General features: G+C 39.9%; 1 protein-coding gene and 1 long non-coding RNA gene across 2 annotated transcripts; one reads left to right on the forward strand and one right to left on the reverse strand.

Moving 5' to 3' along the window:
- Positions 1-765: 765 nt before the first annotated feature.
- clu (clusterin) lies at positions 766-18677 on the forward strand. The gene is made up of 10 exons (XM_049590069.1): positions 766-895; positions 7127-7285; positions 9207-9355; positions 9596-9766; positions 9888-10058; positions 11855-12068; positions 13047-13187; positions 13854-14074; positions 15210-15397; positions 17922-18677. The coding sequence occupies exons 2-10, from the start codon at positions 7171-7173 to the stop codon at positions 17932-17934; spliced, it is 1383 nt and encodes a 460-aa protein (XP_049446026.1). The 5' UTR covers positions 766-895; positions 7127-7170; the 3' UTR covers positions 17935-18677.
- LOC125897042 (uncharacterized) lies at positions 886-5692 on the reverse strand. Its single transcript, XR_007450377.1, has 3 exons — positions 5512-5692; positions 4250-4359; positions 886-1679 (listed from the first exon to the last, which is right to left on the reverse strand). It is a non-coding gene; the product is annotated as an uncharacterized LOC125897042 (long non-coding RNA).
- Positions 18678-19733: the final 1056 nt, after the last annotated feature.

Genomic DNA, 19733 nt, shown 5'->3' on the forward strand with positions numbered 1-19733 from the left:
TCTTGGTATCACTAAAATACTCTTTTTCAATGATGTGATCAACTGAATAATAAATACTGGCAACTTTTTTGCAGTTCAACAGTTATTTCAGTCGTATCACTTAGATGGGGGTGTATTTTATTATTGTAGACTTAATTAATATTTGTGTTATGGGAAATCTTTTTCATTTATTCATTTAATTTATTTTATTTATAATACGCAGTTACTTTCATAATCATTTAGCAACTTTTCATGGAAAAATGGCAATCATTTTACAGTTTTAGCATCTGAAATGTGAGGATTTGCTAATTATGTTTTTATTACTTTTGAGGTTTGTATTATTTGTTGGAGAAAAAAAGACTTGTGAAGGTGTCACTTTGGGCATTTATTAGGTTATTTTCTGAATTTTTATAAACCAAACAATCAATCATTTCATGTAGCAAATTGTCAGCAGATGAATCCATGATGAAAATAATCATTAGTTGCTTTTTAATACAGAATAGTTTATCACTACAACTCAAATGGAAGATCGTGACTTCACATTAATGTATAAGAAGAAATAATTTATCAGCATGAGATATCAGTCACAGGCGCCATTCAAGTCCAATTTCCCACTTAAATACTTTTATGAAGGCATAAATAACATTTTCAGTGCAGGACTTTTACTTGTAATGGAGTAAGCTTTTTTTTTTACAGGCTGGTATTCTAAGGAACTGAATATTTCGTCCTCATATCAAGCAACTTATTTTGAAGGGTAAAACAGGAAGCTAAGTTTTGTTTTGCTGCAGCCTGACGGTAGCGGCGGGGAGAATGAATCACATGTCTGCACCGTCCCCGTTATCCGCTGGTATAAAACCGAGCAGCAGAGAGACTGGAGCAGCTTCAGACGGTCTGGAGTCTCAGGAAACAAACAGAGGTGAGTCACAGGGACCTTTGTGTTTTGTTTTTTTCTCTTGCAGAGTCTGCAGCTCGGTGATGCTCAGAGGAAAACGGGCTCTTCATGTGCAAGCTGTGATTTTAGGGTTATTATGATCAGTTAGAACAGAATAGGGTGCACTGCATTTTCCCGGTTTTGCTTATAAAATGACATCATATCTAACTTTAATGCAGCTGTTTAATGTGTCTTGATTTTATCTCTAAAATCTGGTCCCTTCAGTTGTTTTTCTTTATGCAGACTTTGTGGCTGACAAGGTGACTGTTGTTTGTATTGCTTACTCATGGGTGTGACCTCCATCTTTGGATCAAAACAACTGGATTAGGGTAGATGACATCATGTGGTTTAAACTGGACACACCCAGTAACAGCAGGCTACTATCTGTAAAATAGAAAAAGGCTATGACATGCTATTTGACCAGGAGCTGTTGACAGAGTTGAGCACAGGTACAGAGGATTTTAAAAGAAAATTCTGGCATTTCAAATATTATAATATTCAAAATTTACATATTTTTGACAAATAGCTATTCACAGTATTGACAGTTCTTAAAATTTTGTACATATTCTTCTTTGAGATGACCCTAATTTCTCTATAGCCACATGACAGGTGAATCCTCAGGGTGCAGAAATCCCCAAACACCAAAAATGAGGCCAGAATAGGGCCGTGCGTGACAGTCCCATTTGTTGTAAATGGAGCCGAGATGATCTAGATTAGTTGGTCCCTGTTATTCGGGCATTGGGAAAGTCGTTTGTGCAGGTTTGAGCTTCTGAAAGAGAGAATGAGACACAAGGAGGGGAATTAACCAATAGTGATAATAACAGGCATCAGCAGGAGCAGTGACGTGCATTTATCAGCTGATGTGTAATGTTACCGCACCAGATGTTTTAGACATGTCAGCTCACCTCAACCAGGAGGGAAAATTATATGTTACAGCAGCACAGACATGAGCCAAGAGGTAAGAAAACATAAATAACCGTTCAATCAAATTTAAAAAATAAGAGAAATTACAATTAAAATGTGATATACAGAACAATACATACATTGAAGTACACCTGACTACATCAATTAGTTTGCAAATATTTGTGCCAAGAAATCCAGTCATGCAAGTCTACTATGCATGAACTGATAAGCATGAATAAGAAATATAACACTCTCAATAATATGTTAATGTGTGGTTAACTAACAATTATCAATCTGCCAATTATTTTCACAATTAACTGATTGATCGTTTGGTCTGTAAAATATAAATTATTAGAGTAAAGCTTCCTGAGGTCAGGTTTGTGTCTTCAAATTGCTTGTTTTGTTCAACCAACAGTCCCAGACCCAAAGATACTACATTTATTATTGTAAAACTATCAAGAAAACAGGCAAGCGGTCATATCTGAAACTGGAACAGAAGCTGGAGCTGGTGACATTTTTGCAGTTTGGCTTAAAAATGATAAACCGATTATCAAAATCTTTGCAATTTTTAGCAAGCAATCAACAAACCATTTCAGCTTCATATGAAAGTACATAGTGTTATATCCTTCTGAGACCCGAACTTTTGTTTGGTATGCATTTTTAGTTTCTCCTAGCTATTTGGGATCAGTAGGACCCAAGAAGTATAAAACACTAAACATTGTCAATGATAAAGGTTTTGGACCTTGTCCACTTTTGTGTTGGGATCGGCTGCAGACTGACTTGGCAGAGATGGCTGCCATCTTGTTTTCACATAGATTAGTGTATTGTGCAAATTATACTTCCGCATGTTTACCGAGGAAAACCTTGTTATGACTTTTACTTCTTTAGATATTCAAGTTTTATTGTCCTCTAAGCGCTCCGCCAGGGCTGCTAGACGAGTCAAAAAAGTGTTCACGAACGAGGACAACTGGTCTAAGTTAAGTACGATGAAGTATAAGGTCAAGTAAACCCAAAATGTAAAGTCTTTATATGAGGACACAGGGTCTCAGGAGGATATCTATGTGCAGTGTGTATGATATACACACACAATACAGTACCAATACAATGCTAAGAAATGTATACTGTATAGCAATAGGAGACAAGGCCATGATTTACCATATAACAATATAAATGAATGTGTATTTCACTTCATGGAGCTGTAGCTGAACTCTCTAGAAGGCCTCACAGGCAACATCTGCACGGTTGGTCGCTTTGCATTCTTTCAGTTGTGTAACCAGGATCCCTGCAGCTGCTACTCAGCAAATAACGTAGCTCGACCTCTGCCGTGAAAATTATTTCCCCTTTCTCTCCTCCTTTTCCTTTTTTATTTGTTTAACTTTCTCTCTGTAAACCTTACTCTCTCGGGCTCTGTGTTTTTTAAAAGCATTGCTCATTCTTTCCTCTCTCTCTCTCTCTCTCTGTACGTCAAGCCTTACTCATTATGTTTTTATATTTTCTCATTAAAAAAAAGGTCTCAGTGGTCAGAGTCAGCCCCTGTTTACAAACCTTCCAGTAAGCGGTGTGCTGTAATTAAAGATACAGCACACCGAGAGGCTTATTGTCACATGGATAATGACCTCATTGTGTTAGCGGCTGCAGTTTGCCGCACTGTATGTGTTAAACTCATGAGCTCATATAGAGAGGAGAAAGTGGGACGGTTTTTTTTAGCTGCCAGGTGGGCGTCCAGTTCTTTTTTTTTTTCTGTTTTTCACTGCAGATTTAAAGCTCAGAAATTCGAAAAGGTTATACCACAGTGCACTGAATATATCCTCAGTGTAATACTCATAACAGATACAACTAGATTTATCTGAGAGGTAAGAAAATCCATTGTTCAGTATTTGATGGTGCAGCCTAAAAACACAGACTCTTTATGTGCAAACATTTTAGAGCCTCAGTGAAAGTTTGAATAAGATGATAGTGAATCTACTGTATGCGTGATATAGTCAGATAGTGTGGGATAACATGGGAAAAAGTGGGTAAATTGTGTGTCAAGAGGCCAAGTATAACATTAATGTAAAAAGTTGTAAACCTTTTTACTGTTTAATGGACAGCTTTAGACCAAATATGATGCAAAAACAACATGCTGTACTCTACTTGTTTCCATAGGAACAGGAGATGGTGGGCGAGCAGGTGACTGCACACACATCTCGGAGCAGGGAGATGAATCGGAAAAAAAACAAGTTACATAAGATATTTTGGTTTCAGGACATTTTATGTTTTATAGTATTTTTAGAAACACAGTTCAGATAGTAAACAAACAACCTTTTACTGCTTTTATTGCCCTCTTAGCTTGGAGAATATAATGACCTACCATAACTTCACTTATACGGTCCATTTGTACTTTAAGTAGCTATTATCAGTGTTTGTGGAAGGTGTGGCTCGTGTAGACAGTCTCACCTGACTGCAGTTCCCCTCAGCTCCACAGAGTGTTTTAGCATCTTATCTTTTCCAGGCCACAAGTTTACGGTTTTGGTTCAGTCTCAAAGCTCAGATAATCACTGTGTACACTGTAAATAAAAAAACAAAAACAAATCTATTTACTTAACTCAACAAAGTTGGTGTTCAGGCTGCCTTAAAATTTTAAGTTGACTGCATTTGTGAAGACAAGTTGAGGCAATTTTGTAACAATTCAATGTGTCTTCTCAAATTCAGTCAACTTAAAAATTTAAGGCAGCCTAGACACTAACTTTTTTTAGGTTAAAACAAATGATTTCTTTTTAAAGTGTAGGCTACTGGGGTGCAAATTTGCCTTTCCTAGGATAGTGAAGGCATGACACACCCTACTCTCTCTATGATTGGCTAGTACTCGTTGCCTTCATTGGTTGAATTGGTTCAGTTTAAACAGGAGGAGTAAAATTAGTTAGGGTATGAATGTCAGGGTAAACCAATCGGAGTAAGGCAGGGTAGGACGGGTCATGCCTAGTCTAGGAAACGCAAATTAGCTACCTGTCCAGCACTAAACAGCAGAGGGACAATGCTAGCAACTAGCTGGTGAACATAGTGGAGCATTTAGCAGCTAAAGAGCAGATATTACTCTCAGCAGTTGGTGGAGACCAAAAAAGAGATTCAATAGTGTTGTGTTTAGAGATGGTTTGCTTTAAAAAAGTCAGCTAAAGAGAAACTTGTTATTTTTAAACCCAGACCCTATTTTCTCATGTTTTTCTTTTTGTCTCATCTAATCAAAAATCTCAATCACTATACATAAACTCTTGAGGATCCACGCATTACTAAAAGTGTACGTCATCCAAGAGAGAAAACTAAGTAATGGTCAAAGTTGTCACATTGAAATATAAGGTGTGTTGATGAATTCACGTCATCAACTTATGCACAACATAAGTTAACATTCCACCTTAAAAGTCACGAGCAGTCAGCCTGATGAATTAGATATAGTAATATATATAGTTACAGTCTACTAATAAAACTCTCCACGGTATGAACAGTGGTTACATGAGCCTCAAAACCAGCCACAGCTCAGCCCTGAGCAGAGTGACCGTCCTCTGTTGACCAATCAACGGACTGCAGTGTTCACAGCCCCACCTTTTAGTACCAGATCTGTGTGCTAGGTACCCCAACCTGCTTGTTTTGGCCACTGACAGGCTCAGTCAGTGGCCAAATCATTACAGAAAGAACCCTACAGAGAAATTAAACCTTTTCCTTACCTTTTACTGATGTGTGTTGTTAGTGTGTGTAACCAAGTCTCGCTCAAGGAGAAGTCTTGCTGTGAAATCTCTTTTCCACATTGTCGAAATCAGCTAAACATGCAGCCATGACGTTGAAAATCTTTTAGATAACACTAAGCTACACTTTCTGTAGTCGAACGCAGCAATCTCTTCCCAGCACTCCTCCCTCCATCTCCCACTAATGTTTCCACTGTTGTCTTTCTGCAAGTCACCTCCTGTGAGACTTCTCCTTGAGCAAGACTTTGTCACAATAACAAACAAGTAAAGGCAAAGCAAAATGTTTCAATTCTCTGTAGGATTCTTTGTGTAATGTTTGAGCCTGTCAGTGGCAAAAACAAGCACTTTTAATGGACGTAAAATGTTGTTGCACAATTGCCTGCGGGGATTACCTTGCAGTCTCACTCAACACTGGACCAGTTTCAAAAATGGTTGATTCCATTAATCACTTAGACACAAAAACATTGGAAAATTGGGTCTAGCTTTTTAAAAATGCCACCTTTTAAGCCCACCTTGTGTCCCTGTGGACAGAGTGAGGTCTGAAAAGAAGTGGTTTCCTGAGAAGACCTTGACTGTCCTGCACAGAGCTCTGACCTCAACCCCATTCAACACCTTTGGGATGAAATGGAAAGCTGACTGCGAGCCAGACCAACATCAGAGCCCGACCTCTGTAATGCTCTAGTGGCTGAATGGGAACAAATCCCTGCAGCCAGGTTTCTATATCTGGAAAATTCTGGAAGGTGTTACTAGCAGCATGATTTTGGAATGAGACATTTAACAATCACATATGGGGTGTAATGTTTAGTTGTCCACATACTTTTGGCCATAGAGTACAATGTAGCCTATGCTAAGTGTTGGTCATTCCCCACTCTGGCTGGCTAACTTCACATAATGTCATTACTTTGCTCAACAATGGCAGATAGATCGGTGCATTTAGACTGCTGCGCTGTGTATTTACAGGAAAAGGGAGGATTATGTCCGGCTGCAGAAATAATCAACAGAGCGGCGTCACATAGAGATATGAATACTGCCAGGGGAAAGCTGCACAGAGAGGAGAGAGGGCCAGTCCATCTGTCTGATGACTTTGTCCCTCTGTCTTTTTCTTGTGTGTTACGGGAATAAAAACTATCAGGAGCTACAGACACTCTCTGTTGGAGCTGTCATTGTTGAATATGCAGGCAGCTGACCAAGCACACGTCAGAAGAAAAAAATGGGTAAACAGAGAAAGGGCCTGCTGTTCCCTTTATATAATGCACAGTTTGTCAAAGTCACAGGAAACACTGATCTGAGGTCAGTTTGGTGATAACGCCCTTGCTGGTTTTAGTGAATGAAACAAGAGATCCTTTCAGCAGGCGTGCATCTGAATTATTTATTAGTGTCGATCAGTGGTGTTATTTTTATGTTTTGCTGTGTAAGGGTGCAAAACTGCTGAGCAATGATTGTTATTTTCTACTGCGTAGGTCTCTGTCTGCTTTCTGTACAGCTCATGTCGCCCTCCAGTGGAGATGCAGGGGCATTACAACAACATCATGACAGCCAGGAGTCAAAGACTGAATCTGTACATTTATGTCTGATGTTTTTTTTTTCTATCCCCCAGATTTTTTTCATCATTGCCTGCTGGCCCTGTGAGAGTCAGAGAGGATGTTAATGATGATGATGATGATGAAGAAGAAGGGGTCCAAGTGTCTGGCGATGGTGGCTCTTTTTCTGGCTACAGCCAACTGCATTGTTCCTCCATCAAAAGACGATCTGAACGGTATGTTTCTCTGCACTGCATTAGAAAACTTTAAAGGGTCAGTTCACCCAAAATCCCAAACTAACTTTTACTGTGTGTATTTGTCATTTTTGTTTTTGTTTTATTTTCCAGTAAAAAACAGTATAAAGTGACTGGGACTCACAAGCGCCATTGCCAATCTTCCCCTTTTTCCCAGGAGACTCCCATTTTTCATTGCCCTTTCCTGGTGTCATCCCAGGGTCACAATTCTCCTGTATTTCTCCTGATTTATGACAAATGTTCACACCATTTTTTCCATTTTTTCCTTTTCGCTATCTCAACCTTTCAAGCCCGTTTCCTGCCTCCAACCTTCCAGGGGCGGAGCGGGGTGCCCGTCAGGCCGACCTAAGTCGGGCTGTCTGTAAATACCTTCTGAGCTGTGTTATGGTACATGACCACAGGCTCTCAGAAAAAAGCCTTGCGTTTGCTGAATTGGTCTTCATTTTAGATCGACAACAGTTTGTGTAAAAGGTTATCAGGTGTATTCAGAAGCAGTGAGTTGCACCAGGTGCCCCTGGTTTGCATTAAGTTGCTAGATTCAACTTCATGCAAATGAGAGGCGGATGCCCCAACTCTTGAAATGCAATGCAGTGCTACGAAAATGCATTGCACAACTAATGAATGGGAGGCATAGAAATGGAGATATGTACTTGGACACGCGTGCATAAGTCCAATGGGACACCCAAGAAGGGTAGATTATGAGACAACAATCATCACGCCACAGAGGCACTGACATGAACAATTTTGTTTATGGTGCAGCCAGCTGACTACGTGAAGTATATATCCAGTCCTTAAAATGTTTCAAGATGACTTCTTATGTTCATCTTTAAAGTGAATGTTTAGGCTGTTCTTTACATTTTTCAGTAGAACTTTTGGAGCATTGACATGAATAACTATGCCCTTTAATAATGCAACAAGAAAATGCAAAGTTAACAGGGACTTAAAGCAGAAGTTCTGGCGTAGGAGCCCCACCCAAACTTTCAGGCTCCTGGATCCGAGCCTGGTAGGCCCGTTCTGTAATCCATCAATGGGAACTGGTTTGCCCTTTTCCACCGTGGCAGGGTGCTCAGTTGTCTTCCAGAGACCACAAGCCTCCCTTTCCACCTCGTCTAGGCAACCAGGACTCAGGAGTGAGTGGGCCAGAGAGGACAGCTGGCTGGGGGACCCTCTCCTCCCGGTACTCTGGTGGAGAACCAGGGTCATGAACCAAAATGTAAACCAAATCAAAAGTATTTAACATAAAAATCCAGATGCTGTGTGCTCATTATTTTATTTTGAATCTTTAAAAGTCCCTAGAATGAAGGAAACAAAGTCTCTGACTCCACTTAGGTTTCCAAATCGTCCCTATTTTTGAGGTCTCAAGGTTGGCAAATGTGCTCCTACGTATTTTGTTAATGCTTTAAACACCACACCATTACATCACGGTGGCAGCAGAAATCGCGGTGACAAATATCAAAACTAAAAACTTAAGTTGCAGTGTTTGGATGACTAAATATCACATGAGAAGGAAAATTTATTATGATTTTTTTTGGCAAACTGGTCCTTTAAACCAACTCAGCCTGCTGAAAATAACTTACGCTTATTTGAAATATTTAAAATTTAAAAAGTACCCTATAAATTACCCTTAAGTGCTCTAAAATGTTTGTTATTTGCTTCATGTTTCAGTTAAAATGTCTAAAATAGATATTAGGTGATGCTGCAGCATCACAGAGTGCAGACAGAAATAAAAGGATTTTTCTTATAAAGAATATTAAATGAAACAAAAAAGCACTGAACAAAAATATCCCACATATATTTCTATCTACTTAAATCCTCAGTTTGGTCAAAGAGTGTAGACTCTCAGGAGCCTGTCACAGAAATCCACACCTGCAGTAAATATATGATACGTTTCTTTATTTTACAGCGATCTCACTCCAGGGAGAAAAGTATCTGGATGAACAGATCGAAAATGCCGTTAACGGAGTGAAGGAGATGAAGAGCGTGATGCAGAAGTCTTCAGAGGACCACCAGAAGTTTTTGGATGACCTGGAGAAAACCAAGGAGAAGAAAGAGGTAGAGACATCTGATGATTTGTCTCCGATATCAGCGCTGATGACAGAATGAGATGTTTCTTTATAGACTTTATACAATTTCCTGTTGATAATCATTTTACTTTGACCTACAGACGCTCAAACTTACTGATATCTGATCCCTCAGAAGCATGATGCAACAATAATAACTGGCAGTGACCACAATGGATCCCACCAAAATAAGAGCTTGTCTCTTGAAATCTTTGTTTCTGTTTCATGACAGGAAGCGATGCGTGTTGCTCAGGAGATGGAGGCCAAGCTGGAGCAGGAGGAGGAGGTTTGCAACGAGACCATGAAGGCTCTGTGGGAGGAGTGTAAGCCGTGTCTGAAGAACACCTGTGTTAAATATTACTCCCGAACGTGCAGCAGTGGATCTGGAATGGTGGGACGTCAGGTCAGACTATCACATATTTACATACATGTACTCATACCAGATTATATACACAGGGCTAACAAAATATAGATATGCTATGTACAATTTGATTTTAAATCAGAAGTTCTCCTTTGACATGCAGCTTGAGGAGATGCTAAACAGGACGTCTCCCTTCTCCATCTGGATCAACGGGGAGAAAATAGACGACCTGATGCAGGAGGGACAGCGTCAGAACAAAGAGTTCAAGAACCTGGAGGAAAAATACACAGAGATGGCCGACGGTGTGGACACCATATTTTCAGACAGCATGAAGGTACCACAGATGGAAACACTGGACACAGAGATACATGTCTCCATGTATACATAAGCCTATATAGTGTATGGAGGTAGTACTGTACCTGCTGATGATGTCCAAGAGGTTAACAACACAGTGGACACTGTTTCCAGGGGACACCAAAAAGTGATGCACACAGCTGGGACAGGCTTGTTGTTGCCATAGTTTTTGGCTTATTAATTACTGAAGTTGGCTATCAGTCACCTAAAATATATGTCTTTTTGGCCTAACATTGTGATCCCCATATTATACAACTGCTGTAAACCCATAAATTGTACAAAGAAATGGATGTAGCTGCTGTAGCTACCGCAGCCTGTCACTCAAAGGCTTTGCCCTAACAAATGCGTAACTTTAAGCCTTAATAGAATGTGAATGGGTGAGTTATTTAAAAATTCCCGCCTCGCACAGTTGTTATGAAGGGGTAAATTAGCCACAGAGCCCAAAACTGTAAACATGTTGTGCTGTAAAGTTGGGCATCTTAACATGGGATCTATCTATGGTGATTGACTGGCTTCTGGAGTCAGCCTCCAGTGGCCATTAGAGGAACTGCAGCTTTTTGGCATCTGGTGTTGACTTTATTTTTGAGACATGTACAGATGCAGACACATTCCGACTGTAGCGTACACAACACGCCCCTACAAACCGCGCCCACCACTAGTACAAAACGAACCCACCAATGCAACAGCTATCTGAAGTGTGCTACAATACTACACTGTATGAGACTAGATGTCACAATAATCCACATTATAATTCATTATACATGAAGACGTGGTTCCCTTTATATGTAACAAGATGTAACTCTTACCCTTACCCTTATCATAACCTTAACCACCTCTCTTTTAACGTAATACTTCATAGCTAGCTAATTGCTAACTTAGCATTAGCTACGGGATGTAGCCTTCCCATTACCTGGAGCCATAGAATAGACAGGGCTCTACCCTTACCCTACCCTTAACCACCTCTCTTTTAACGTAATACATCATAGCTTGGCAATTTCTTTGGGACTGCCACTTTAGGGCTAAGGAGTAAGGGGGGCTGATGTATAGGTTAAGGTGGGCGGGTCACCACAGGCAAAGTTATTGAACTAGTGTTAGTATCCTCCAATTGGAGATAAGGTAATTTAAGGATGACCAGCTATCGTTACGTAATTGTTCGCTGATAAGTGAATTAGGCAAAGTGATTTTGTTTTATTAGCCATGTTAGCAAAACCTACCAGTACTTTATTTAGCTCAACCCCTATTACAGTGTTACATAATTGGTGGTATGTTTTTCATCAGATTATTTGAACTGACAATTTCATAATGAGCAAAAGGCTAACGCTAGGTTAACAAAAGATCTGGAATAATATGTGAATCAGGATCATAATATTAAAGTTAGCCACTTTAACACCAACACCACTGATGATAGCCACCTTTAACAACTTCATAAGCCAAAAGCCATGGCAGCAATAAATGTGTGCATCACTACGTAGTGCCCTCTGGAAACAGTTAACCTTGTGTTGAGAGTTTCTTGCAGCCCTTTTTGATAAATGCTGGGAATGTGTCATCAAGTTGGTGGAGATGTTTCTTTATTTGCTTATGGTGTGTCTATTTGCAGCGTGCTTGCCTTAGTCAGCCACTGTAGAATACACTGAAAAACACATACCGCAATCACATGTTCTAAATTCAGAGTAATATATTATTGACTCATTATACACAGATATAGATACAACAGCACACTCACTGAGGAACAAAGTAGTGAACAGGCTGTGTCTCTGTGTTGTCGGTGTGTCTCAGGTGGCCGATCATGTGCACCACAGCCCTCCAGTGTTCTACTTTCCCAACTTCCTGGGGCCGTACACCCGCCACAGCAGAAGCATCCGCTCTCTCTTCCACGATCCATTCCACAACTTCCAGAGTATGTTCTCCCCGATGATGGGCATGGGCAGGAACTTCTTCAGCTCCATGGGCTCCATGATGGACATCGACCCAGACACAGCTCCTAATGAGGGTGCCTATTCTGCTTCAATCTAAACTACAGATGCCCTGTTTACTGTTGCTCAGTCTCAGCTTTTGTAGGGTTTGCAGGTGGTTTTTTATTGAGTCTAAAAGATCCTTCTTTAACAAAATATCTCAAACACTTCATGAAAAACGAGTTAAGTAACTAAATCAACACCAGTATAAGAATCAGTCATATAAGGTAAAATCAGATCTCAGGAGATGACTCGAGGGCTGAGCACATGGAAAACAGGGCAACAAAAAACATGTGAGCACAAAAACCACAAACCAAAAAAAAAAAAATCCACAAGGAACAAATCACTACAGAAGCAACACTGGAAAAGAGTACACTTGGCAACACAGACAGAATTATCTAGCAGAGTGGTGAAGTGAGGACCAGATATATGTGGGCAGGTTGATGAGCTGAGTAGAAACAGGTGTGCATCGTCAGCTGCAGTGGGAAGAGCTAGCCACGCCCCCTTCCACACACAAGGAACAGAAAGAGAAAGGGATGGGAGAAGGGAGAACACACCAAAACTAAAACAGAATCATCACATATGACCTTCTCCGTATCACAGAAGGACATAACAGATTTTATTTTAGAGATGCTTCTTAATTGCAAGAAACAAGCTTGAACTAGTGTCTTGACCTGCTTTTCAAAGGTGAGGCATGAGTCAGGGGTCTATTCAGAATGGACTGGTGACCCACTTTTGGACCCCAAACCACCAGTTGGGAACCACTGCTTTAAGAGAATATCAAAAACAGTGATATACTGTTTCCCCTCATCTACAACAGGCTCCTCAAACATATATACATATTTGTATCATGTCATGTGACTGGCTATAAAATCATAAGAAATTATTATGAAAGTTTGAGTTCAAACAAGTCGATCTTTCATGGTTCCTCAGTAAGTTTCAAACCATGCATCTAAACTTAGAATATGAGATTGTGAATTTACAAAAAACATTTTCACATTTGTGTCTGGTTGCAGACGGCAGTGTGAACGAGGACGTGGTCATCACCAAACCCTTTGGCAACGGCAGGATGACCTGCAGAGAGATTCGTCGCAACTCAGCCGGCTGCCTCAAGTTCCGCGACGAGTGTCAGAAATGCAAAGATATCCAGCATATTGGTAAGATAACCCTCAGGAAGTATTTTATTCTGAAAGGTATGATCATAGACATCATGATATAGACTGTGTAAGATGTGTAACATAGAGGCAGCAAAAATAAACAAATAATTAGCAACGCAGCATATGTTGAATAAAAATAGAACACCAATAACATCCTTGATAATTTAATAAACCGTTTAAATGTCATAAAACAACTAATAAAAGGTTCAGAAGGTTATGTGGATGGAGTGAGGTCCAGCTGTGTCCTTTCATGCCGCCTCCTCCTGCAGGAAACCGGAGGTTGAGACCTGAATGATGGACCACAGATGTTTTTATTAGAGCAACACAATTAGGATTTATGATAATGCTGGAAACAGGAAGAGCTTCAAATGAGGATGATTTAATCATGTAATCTCTTCCTTTGTGTTGATGATGTTTTGTTCCTCTGACATCATAAACGTATCATCTGCATGTGAGGTACTGAGATGTTTGGGAAATACAGAGACTTCACATTCAAAGGGATGCTTCAGCCAGTTGATATAAACATTGTAGCCTAAAATCTTTGCTTCAATATAAAAAATCATGCAATGAATGAGATACGTCTTCTGCTAATGAAAATAATCCCAGCGTGATTATTAAAGTGCTTTCTCTAACATTACTGGAGCTCCATGATGCTTTCTCCATCAGACTGCTCTGGGAAGAGACCTCTGGAGGGCCCGCTGAAGAAGGAGCTGGAGGACGCGCTGGCGATAGCAGAGCGCTTCACTCAGCAGTACAACAACCTCCTGAAAAGGTTCGAAGAGCAGATGTTCAACACATCCTCCATCGTGGACATGCTCAACAGAGAGTTCGGCTGGGTGTCATCTCTGGTGAACAACACCAGGGGCGACGTCTTCCGGGTTCAGATGGTACGTAGACCTGGGGGGCCAGTTTGTAGCCAATATCAATAAGTCGTTATCATTTGTGACATTGTTCTTTTACCAGTGCCTGCTTTTATTAAACCCAAACACCAGAAAAAAATGTTGGCGTTTTGCGCTTAGCGTTACAGTGCACGTCACACCTTGTTTCCACATAGCTATGATTGTATGCAAGTCAACCGGAAGTCCATTCATTCCAGTGAGAACCTCTGAGATCTACAATGTGTTTGCGAAACCCCTTGAAAAAATGAAAAAAATTAACTTTGTGGCAGACTGTATCATTGTGTCACAGTGAGTTAGCATAAACATGAATTAGCTAATAGACTGATGAATGTAATACAGCTCTGTTTATAGATTTTTTCAAGTGAAAAATTCACTCTGTGCCGCTCCACGCAATCTATTCACAAAGATTTAATGGCGAAAAACTTTGTCTAGCCTTCCATAAAGAGATGCATTTCCTGGCGTTGAACACTAGGGGGCATACTTTATATACTAAACAGAAACAAGGCTTTATTATGTAGCAGATACATTTAATCTTTATGTTTTAACAACACTGTCATTAAAGTGTGGTTAGTTTGGGAACAATATCCAAAGATCATATTTTGGCTTAAGCCACCCAGTTTTGGGGGCACAATCCTGGCAGGACAGACAACGATGCCTTGGCAAAAAACAACTGCTTTTCGTGGCACTATCCAGCTAGAAAAACAGACAGGTCGCTACAAAACACTAACATGTGGAGCCAAAAAAGCAACACAGCAATGCTATGTTAAAAAAATAACAGTTTTGCTATTTGTTGGTCTCGACCAGTGGTCTGCTCTGCAGCTTAGCAGGCATCTCACCTAGGTGACACACCATCCACCATCCCCTGCACCTCCTGATGATAAAGACGCTTTAGAAACATTGATATGTATGGAACGTGCAAAAGTAACATACTCACGGTTTGCAGAAACGTACAATGCCATTATTTTCTTCTGGTGACTGGGCTTTTTTATTTCATGTTAGTAATATGACTTTCTAACAAGCTCCTACAGAAAATGGGTTAAGTAATACAACTACATGTTTGGGCTGTAGGAATAAGCTTTGTAATGTAACTAAAAAATAAACTACAACTGTCCCGGATCTGCAGGTGAACTGCAAGGACGCTGAGGAGAAGCCAGGTGAGGAGAAGAAGCCTGGAGAAACAAACGTGTCTGTGCAGCTCTTTGATGGTCCAGCCATGAACTTCACCGTGTCAGGCGACATCCCCTGGACTGACCCCAAGTTCTCTGAGGTGGTGGCCCAGGAGGCCCTGGACCGCTACAAGGAGACCAGTGTGTGAGTGTCGAGCAAGAGGAAATATTAACCAAATTTAGGGGAGAAGTTTGGGGATATATGTGTATTCTTCTTTCTAAGAGCTAGATAAAAAGATTGATACCACTCTGATGTCTGTATGGTTAGCATAAAGCTACAGCCAGCAGCTAGTTAGCTTAGCTTAGCTTAGCTTTGCATAAAGACTGGAAACTGTGAAACAGCTAGCCTGGTTCTGGCCATGGCTAACAAAATTCAGTCGTATAAAAAGGTTAAGTGTTAAAATAATAATTAGCTGTTTTACGGGGGGTTCGAACATTGTTGAATCCTCGCTGGTTGCCTGGCAATGGCTCGTAGTGCATGTTACCATTAGACAGATGCAGGCTAGCTGTTTCCCTTGTTTCCAGTATTTATGCTAACGCTGCCTTCACATGTAACGTAAATTGTGAGCTTGTGGTAACCACATGCGAATCAGTGTACATATACTTGACGTTAAAGTGGTTGTCGTGAGAGCACCACTGCGAGGCAGCAACAACATGGATGTTACTGTCGTTGTCTAGAAGCCACCGAGGCTAACAATCTAGCAAGCTAAGAAGCTAACGGAAGGGACTATAAAGCCATAGTGGCAGGAAAAAGATGAGGCCATTGGAAATATTGACATTTTCCTTGCACACATTGTAAAATTACAAATAAAAACTCTAAACTAAAATTACATTATCTTACCATACATGAAAAATTTACGTTCATGGCCTCCACCATTTCAGAAAACGCCAACAAACACGTCCCAACTTGAGAAGTAGGAGCTTTCAGAAGATTTCCTCTTATGATATCATGAATGGCACAAGAGCAGGGCGTTCATATGGTGTTTTCTCGTGAACACAAGAAACACAACCCCATTTAAATTAATATAATATAAATTAACCTTACTGGCTGTAGCCACTTATTTACCACATGCGTATATTTTTCAGAAGGTCAAACAATTTCTTTAAGCATTTGTATGTTCTTGCCACATGCCCTTAAGTTTACCTACAATTTAGTTGCAGAGCTGCTAGCATTTTTCATTTTCTAGATAACTATAATGACATTGGTCAAAAGTAACCGAGCAGAGTTACTATACGGTAAGCACAGTCATTAGTACATATATGAGGTAATGGTTCTTTACTTCAGTATTCCCTTTTAGATTCTGCTTTTACCCCACAACATTTCAGAGGGAAACATTGTACAGTTTATTTTATGATCAATGTAGTGACTAATCAAATTTTGAATTCAGGATTTTTTACATGTAATGCAATAGAGTGGTTGCCTGATATCAGACAGAATTGTCAACTCATTGCACTATGTTTCCATCTTCAGTCAGCTCGAACTTCGTTGGGTAAAAGGTCTGGACCAAGGCAAATAGAGTGGTGCAGGGATGATGTGCATTTGTGGGCCAGCCTGGAAGTTAGTATCACTCTGGTTCCCTCGTCAAAAGCCTATGGGATTTTCCCATTGGATTTTGGATATTTGCAAAATAAGCTCTGTGGCAAACAAACATTTATGACACTTACATATTTTGTTTAGCAAAATAATCTTGACAAGTAAACACCACTTTTATGATTTTTGATGCCTAAATGCAATCGCCAGAAGTAAAAAAAAAAACAAAACTAATGTTAGGTTATAAAACAACTCCACCATGGTCGCATGACTTAACGTCTTCAACACAACAAGGTTATAGCACTGAGTTCGGCGCAGTTCAGCATTATGATGTTCTGTAATATCATTTAGCCACTTGTTAGCAACTGCCTTTTGTAAGACACTTTAAAGCTTCAAAATTCACATGTGGGGTGTTTACTGACATATTTTATGTCATAGAACAAAACGTGAATGTCTCTTAAGCTTGTGTTAACGGCAGATCTCATTTCAGGCATGTAATTGCACGTTAAAGAAAACCTACTGACTTTGAGTCGAACCAACCGGTGGTGCTAAAATGCTGACTCATTCCTGCACCACTTTATAGTCCTCCCCCTTGCCTTGTGATTTTATTTAAGTAAATTATTAGTTATCTTTGACCTGAATTTAGGATCTGAAATCTCACAAAGAAAATAAAGAAACTGCCAGGATTTTCCTTGACACTTTTTTTGAAATAGTTTCAGGGATTTCAAAGTTATGATTCAAGGTTAACGTACTAGATTTGCCCATCACTTTTTTCACAACTTGTGGTCTTCCACAGCGGATCATCTTAAAACAATGATTTTGTCACTATAGAGATACAGATGTATACAGATACAGAGGGTCACTGCACTTTGAGTTAATTTTTTTGGTTAAACTATTGTTTCCAAGGTTAATAAAGAACTGTAACACTGAACAACAGCAGCGTTTCAAAGATATATTCAGCTCTTGTCTTGTCAGGTCTCTTTGGTCCTCTGCTATCCCCAAATCCTACTGTCCTCTCTGTCTTCAGATTAGAGGGAACAGTAGATGGATTGAATGTAATGAAAATTAACTTTATAAGGATGATAGAATTTAGAATAATCACTGACAATCACTGATCTCCTTCTCTTTGTTTTTCCAGTGTGGTCAAATAAAGTCCCAGAGTCCCCATCTGCGCTGTCTGCTGACAAGTGAATGTTCTGGACTCACCCGACGAAACCCCGATGATAAACACACCTGGGGAAAAAAAAAACAACCTGAAGCCAACACACTGATTCTGTTGTAAATCCTCTTTAAGTCCTGCTTTTGCAAACGACTCAGTTTAAGCTCAGAGATTTATATTGTTACATTAGAGCTCATTGTCCTGCTGTGAGAGAAGATACTCAGTAGATGTAGATAACAGGCCTCCATGTGTCTATAGTACCTTCAACATTTACGGCCTTACGTCATGATATGTGAACTGGGCTTTGCAAAAAAGGGCCATTGTACTTACATGATTTACGCTTGAGTTTCCATTAAAAGCCAGAATGGTTGTAACTGACTATTATTTCCCTGCTTTTTTAACACATGAAGATAAAACCTGATACTTCCTCCATCACAGTGTAATGAAATAAAGAACTGGTTTGTTTAAAGATTTGTAGAAAACAAAAGTTTAGAGCGAGTTAATTGAGGCTGTTTCAGTGACTTTAAAGACCCGATTCACTCTTCTGCAGATCTCTGATAGCTCTTATCTGAGTTGGTTGAAGTGGTTGATTTGCTGGTGTTAAACTCACTGATTGGAGAGATTGAAGTTGAGAAATAGGAATTGATTATGTTCAGGATTGCTTTGGGCCCCTCTGTACAACAGCCTAGCCATGAAGCAATACTTAGAGATCCAATAAAAACCTGCTCAAACCCACTCAGTGTCTTTGTGTTTCTGTTGATCCAAAGGAAAGCAAAGGTTATACGATCTCTAATTTGTCCAGCCTTTATCTCCTAAACATTCCTGAGCTCAGTATAACATCAATATGAGAAATCAGCTTCTAAGAAATAGTCTTCCTCTTGTCTCAGCCCGATCCTAATCTAAGATCTTAAAATGCTCTCCCACTGCAGTAAATCTTTATTTGTCTGATGTAATCAGCTCTTGAGATAACGGTACGATATGAAAGAAAACTTGATTGGCTTATAAATTAACCTTCACAGTTTCAGAAACTGGTTTTAGTGGGGCACCCATCAACTCAACTATTGGAGCAGATGCCCCATGTACAAAGGCCCCCCCCCCACTTTGGATGTGTCCTGTCCAATAAACACAAACTGCCAAAAAAAATTCTTAAAAAAGAAATTGGTTTTAGTGATCAAATTCATGTCTTAACCCTGCGTACTTTATCTGTTCTCCGAGTTGAGGCACCTGTGAGAAGCCTCAGCACAGCACGAACTCTGCTGATATAGGAGAAACAGATCAGAATTTAGTAGTCTCCATATAAGAAGCTGATTTATTTCTGATGAGACAAAGAAACGACTATTGTGAGCAGCTTGTCTGAATGTGGGATTCAAAGTGAATTTTTAGTCACAGGATCATGCAGGGTCACTATTTGCGAGATGACTAGATTCCTTTTGAGATTATTGCCTATCCTGCTTCTGATGGAAGATATTACGCTAAACTCCCTTTGAGAAATATGACATATTAACCATTCCTTAAGTGTCTGCAATAACATAACTCTAGAAACACAAGATAAAATATGTTACATGTCGACAGTCTTCTTGTCAACTAGGCATCAATATCATTTTGTTTTTTCATACATTTTGTCACCTCAGCTTGCTATACCAGCCTCCATTGGTTAGCTGTGACATTTTAGTGGAAGAAGAGGAATGTGAAGATGAACCATTTTAAAAAGTAAGACTTTCACTATAAAAAGTTGTGGTTGGTGAATCAGGCACACACTGAATTAAAAACCAACTCTTGTTCCCTCCACAA

This window comes from Epinephelus fuscoguttatus, linkage group LG11, assembly GCF_011397635.1.
Source record: "Epinephelus fuscoguttatus linkage group LG11, E.fuscoguttatus.final_Chr_v1".
Taxonomy (NCBI): domain Eukaryota; kingdom Metazoa; phylum Chordata; class Actinopteri; order Perciformes; family Serranidae; genus Epinephelus; species Epinephelus fuscoguttatus.

Excerpts from the sequence above, each read along its gene's own strand:
- clu (XM_049590069.1), top strand. The coding sequence starts at position 7,171 with ATGTTAATGATGATGATGATGATGAAGAAGAAGGGGTCCAAGTGTCTG. Across the intron at positions 7,286-9,206 it reads ATCAAAAGACGATCTGAACG|CGATCTCACTCCAGGGAGAA; the intron begins GTATGTTTCTCT and ends TTTATTTTACAG. Across the intron at positions 10,059-11,854 it reads TATTTTCAGACAGCATGAAG|GTGGCCGATCATGTGCACCA; the intron begins GTACCACAGATG and ends GGTGTGTCTCAG.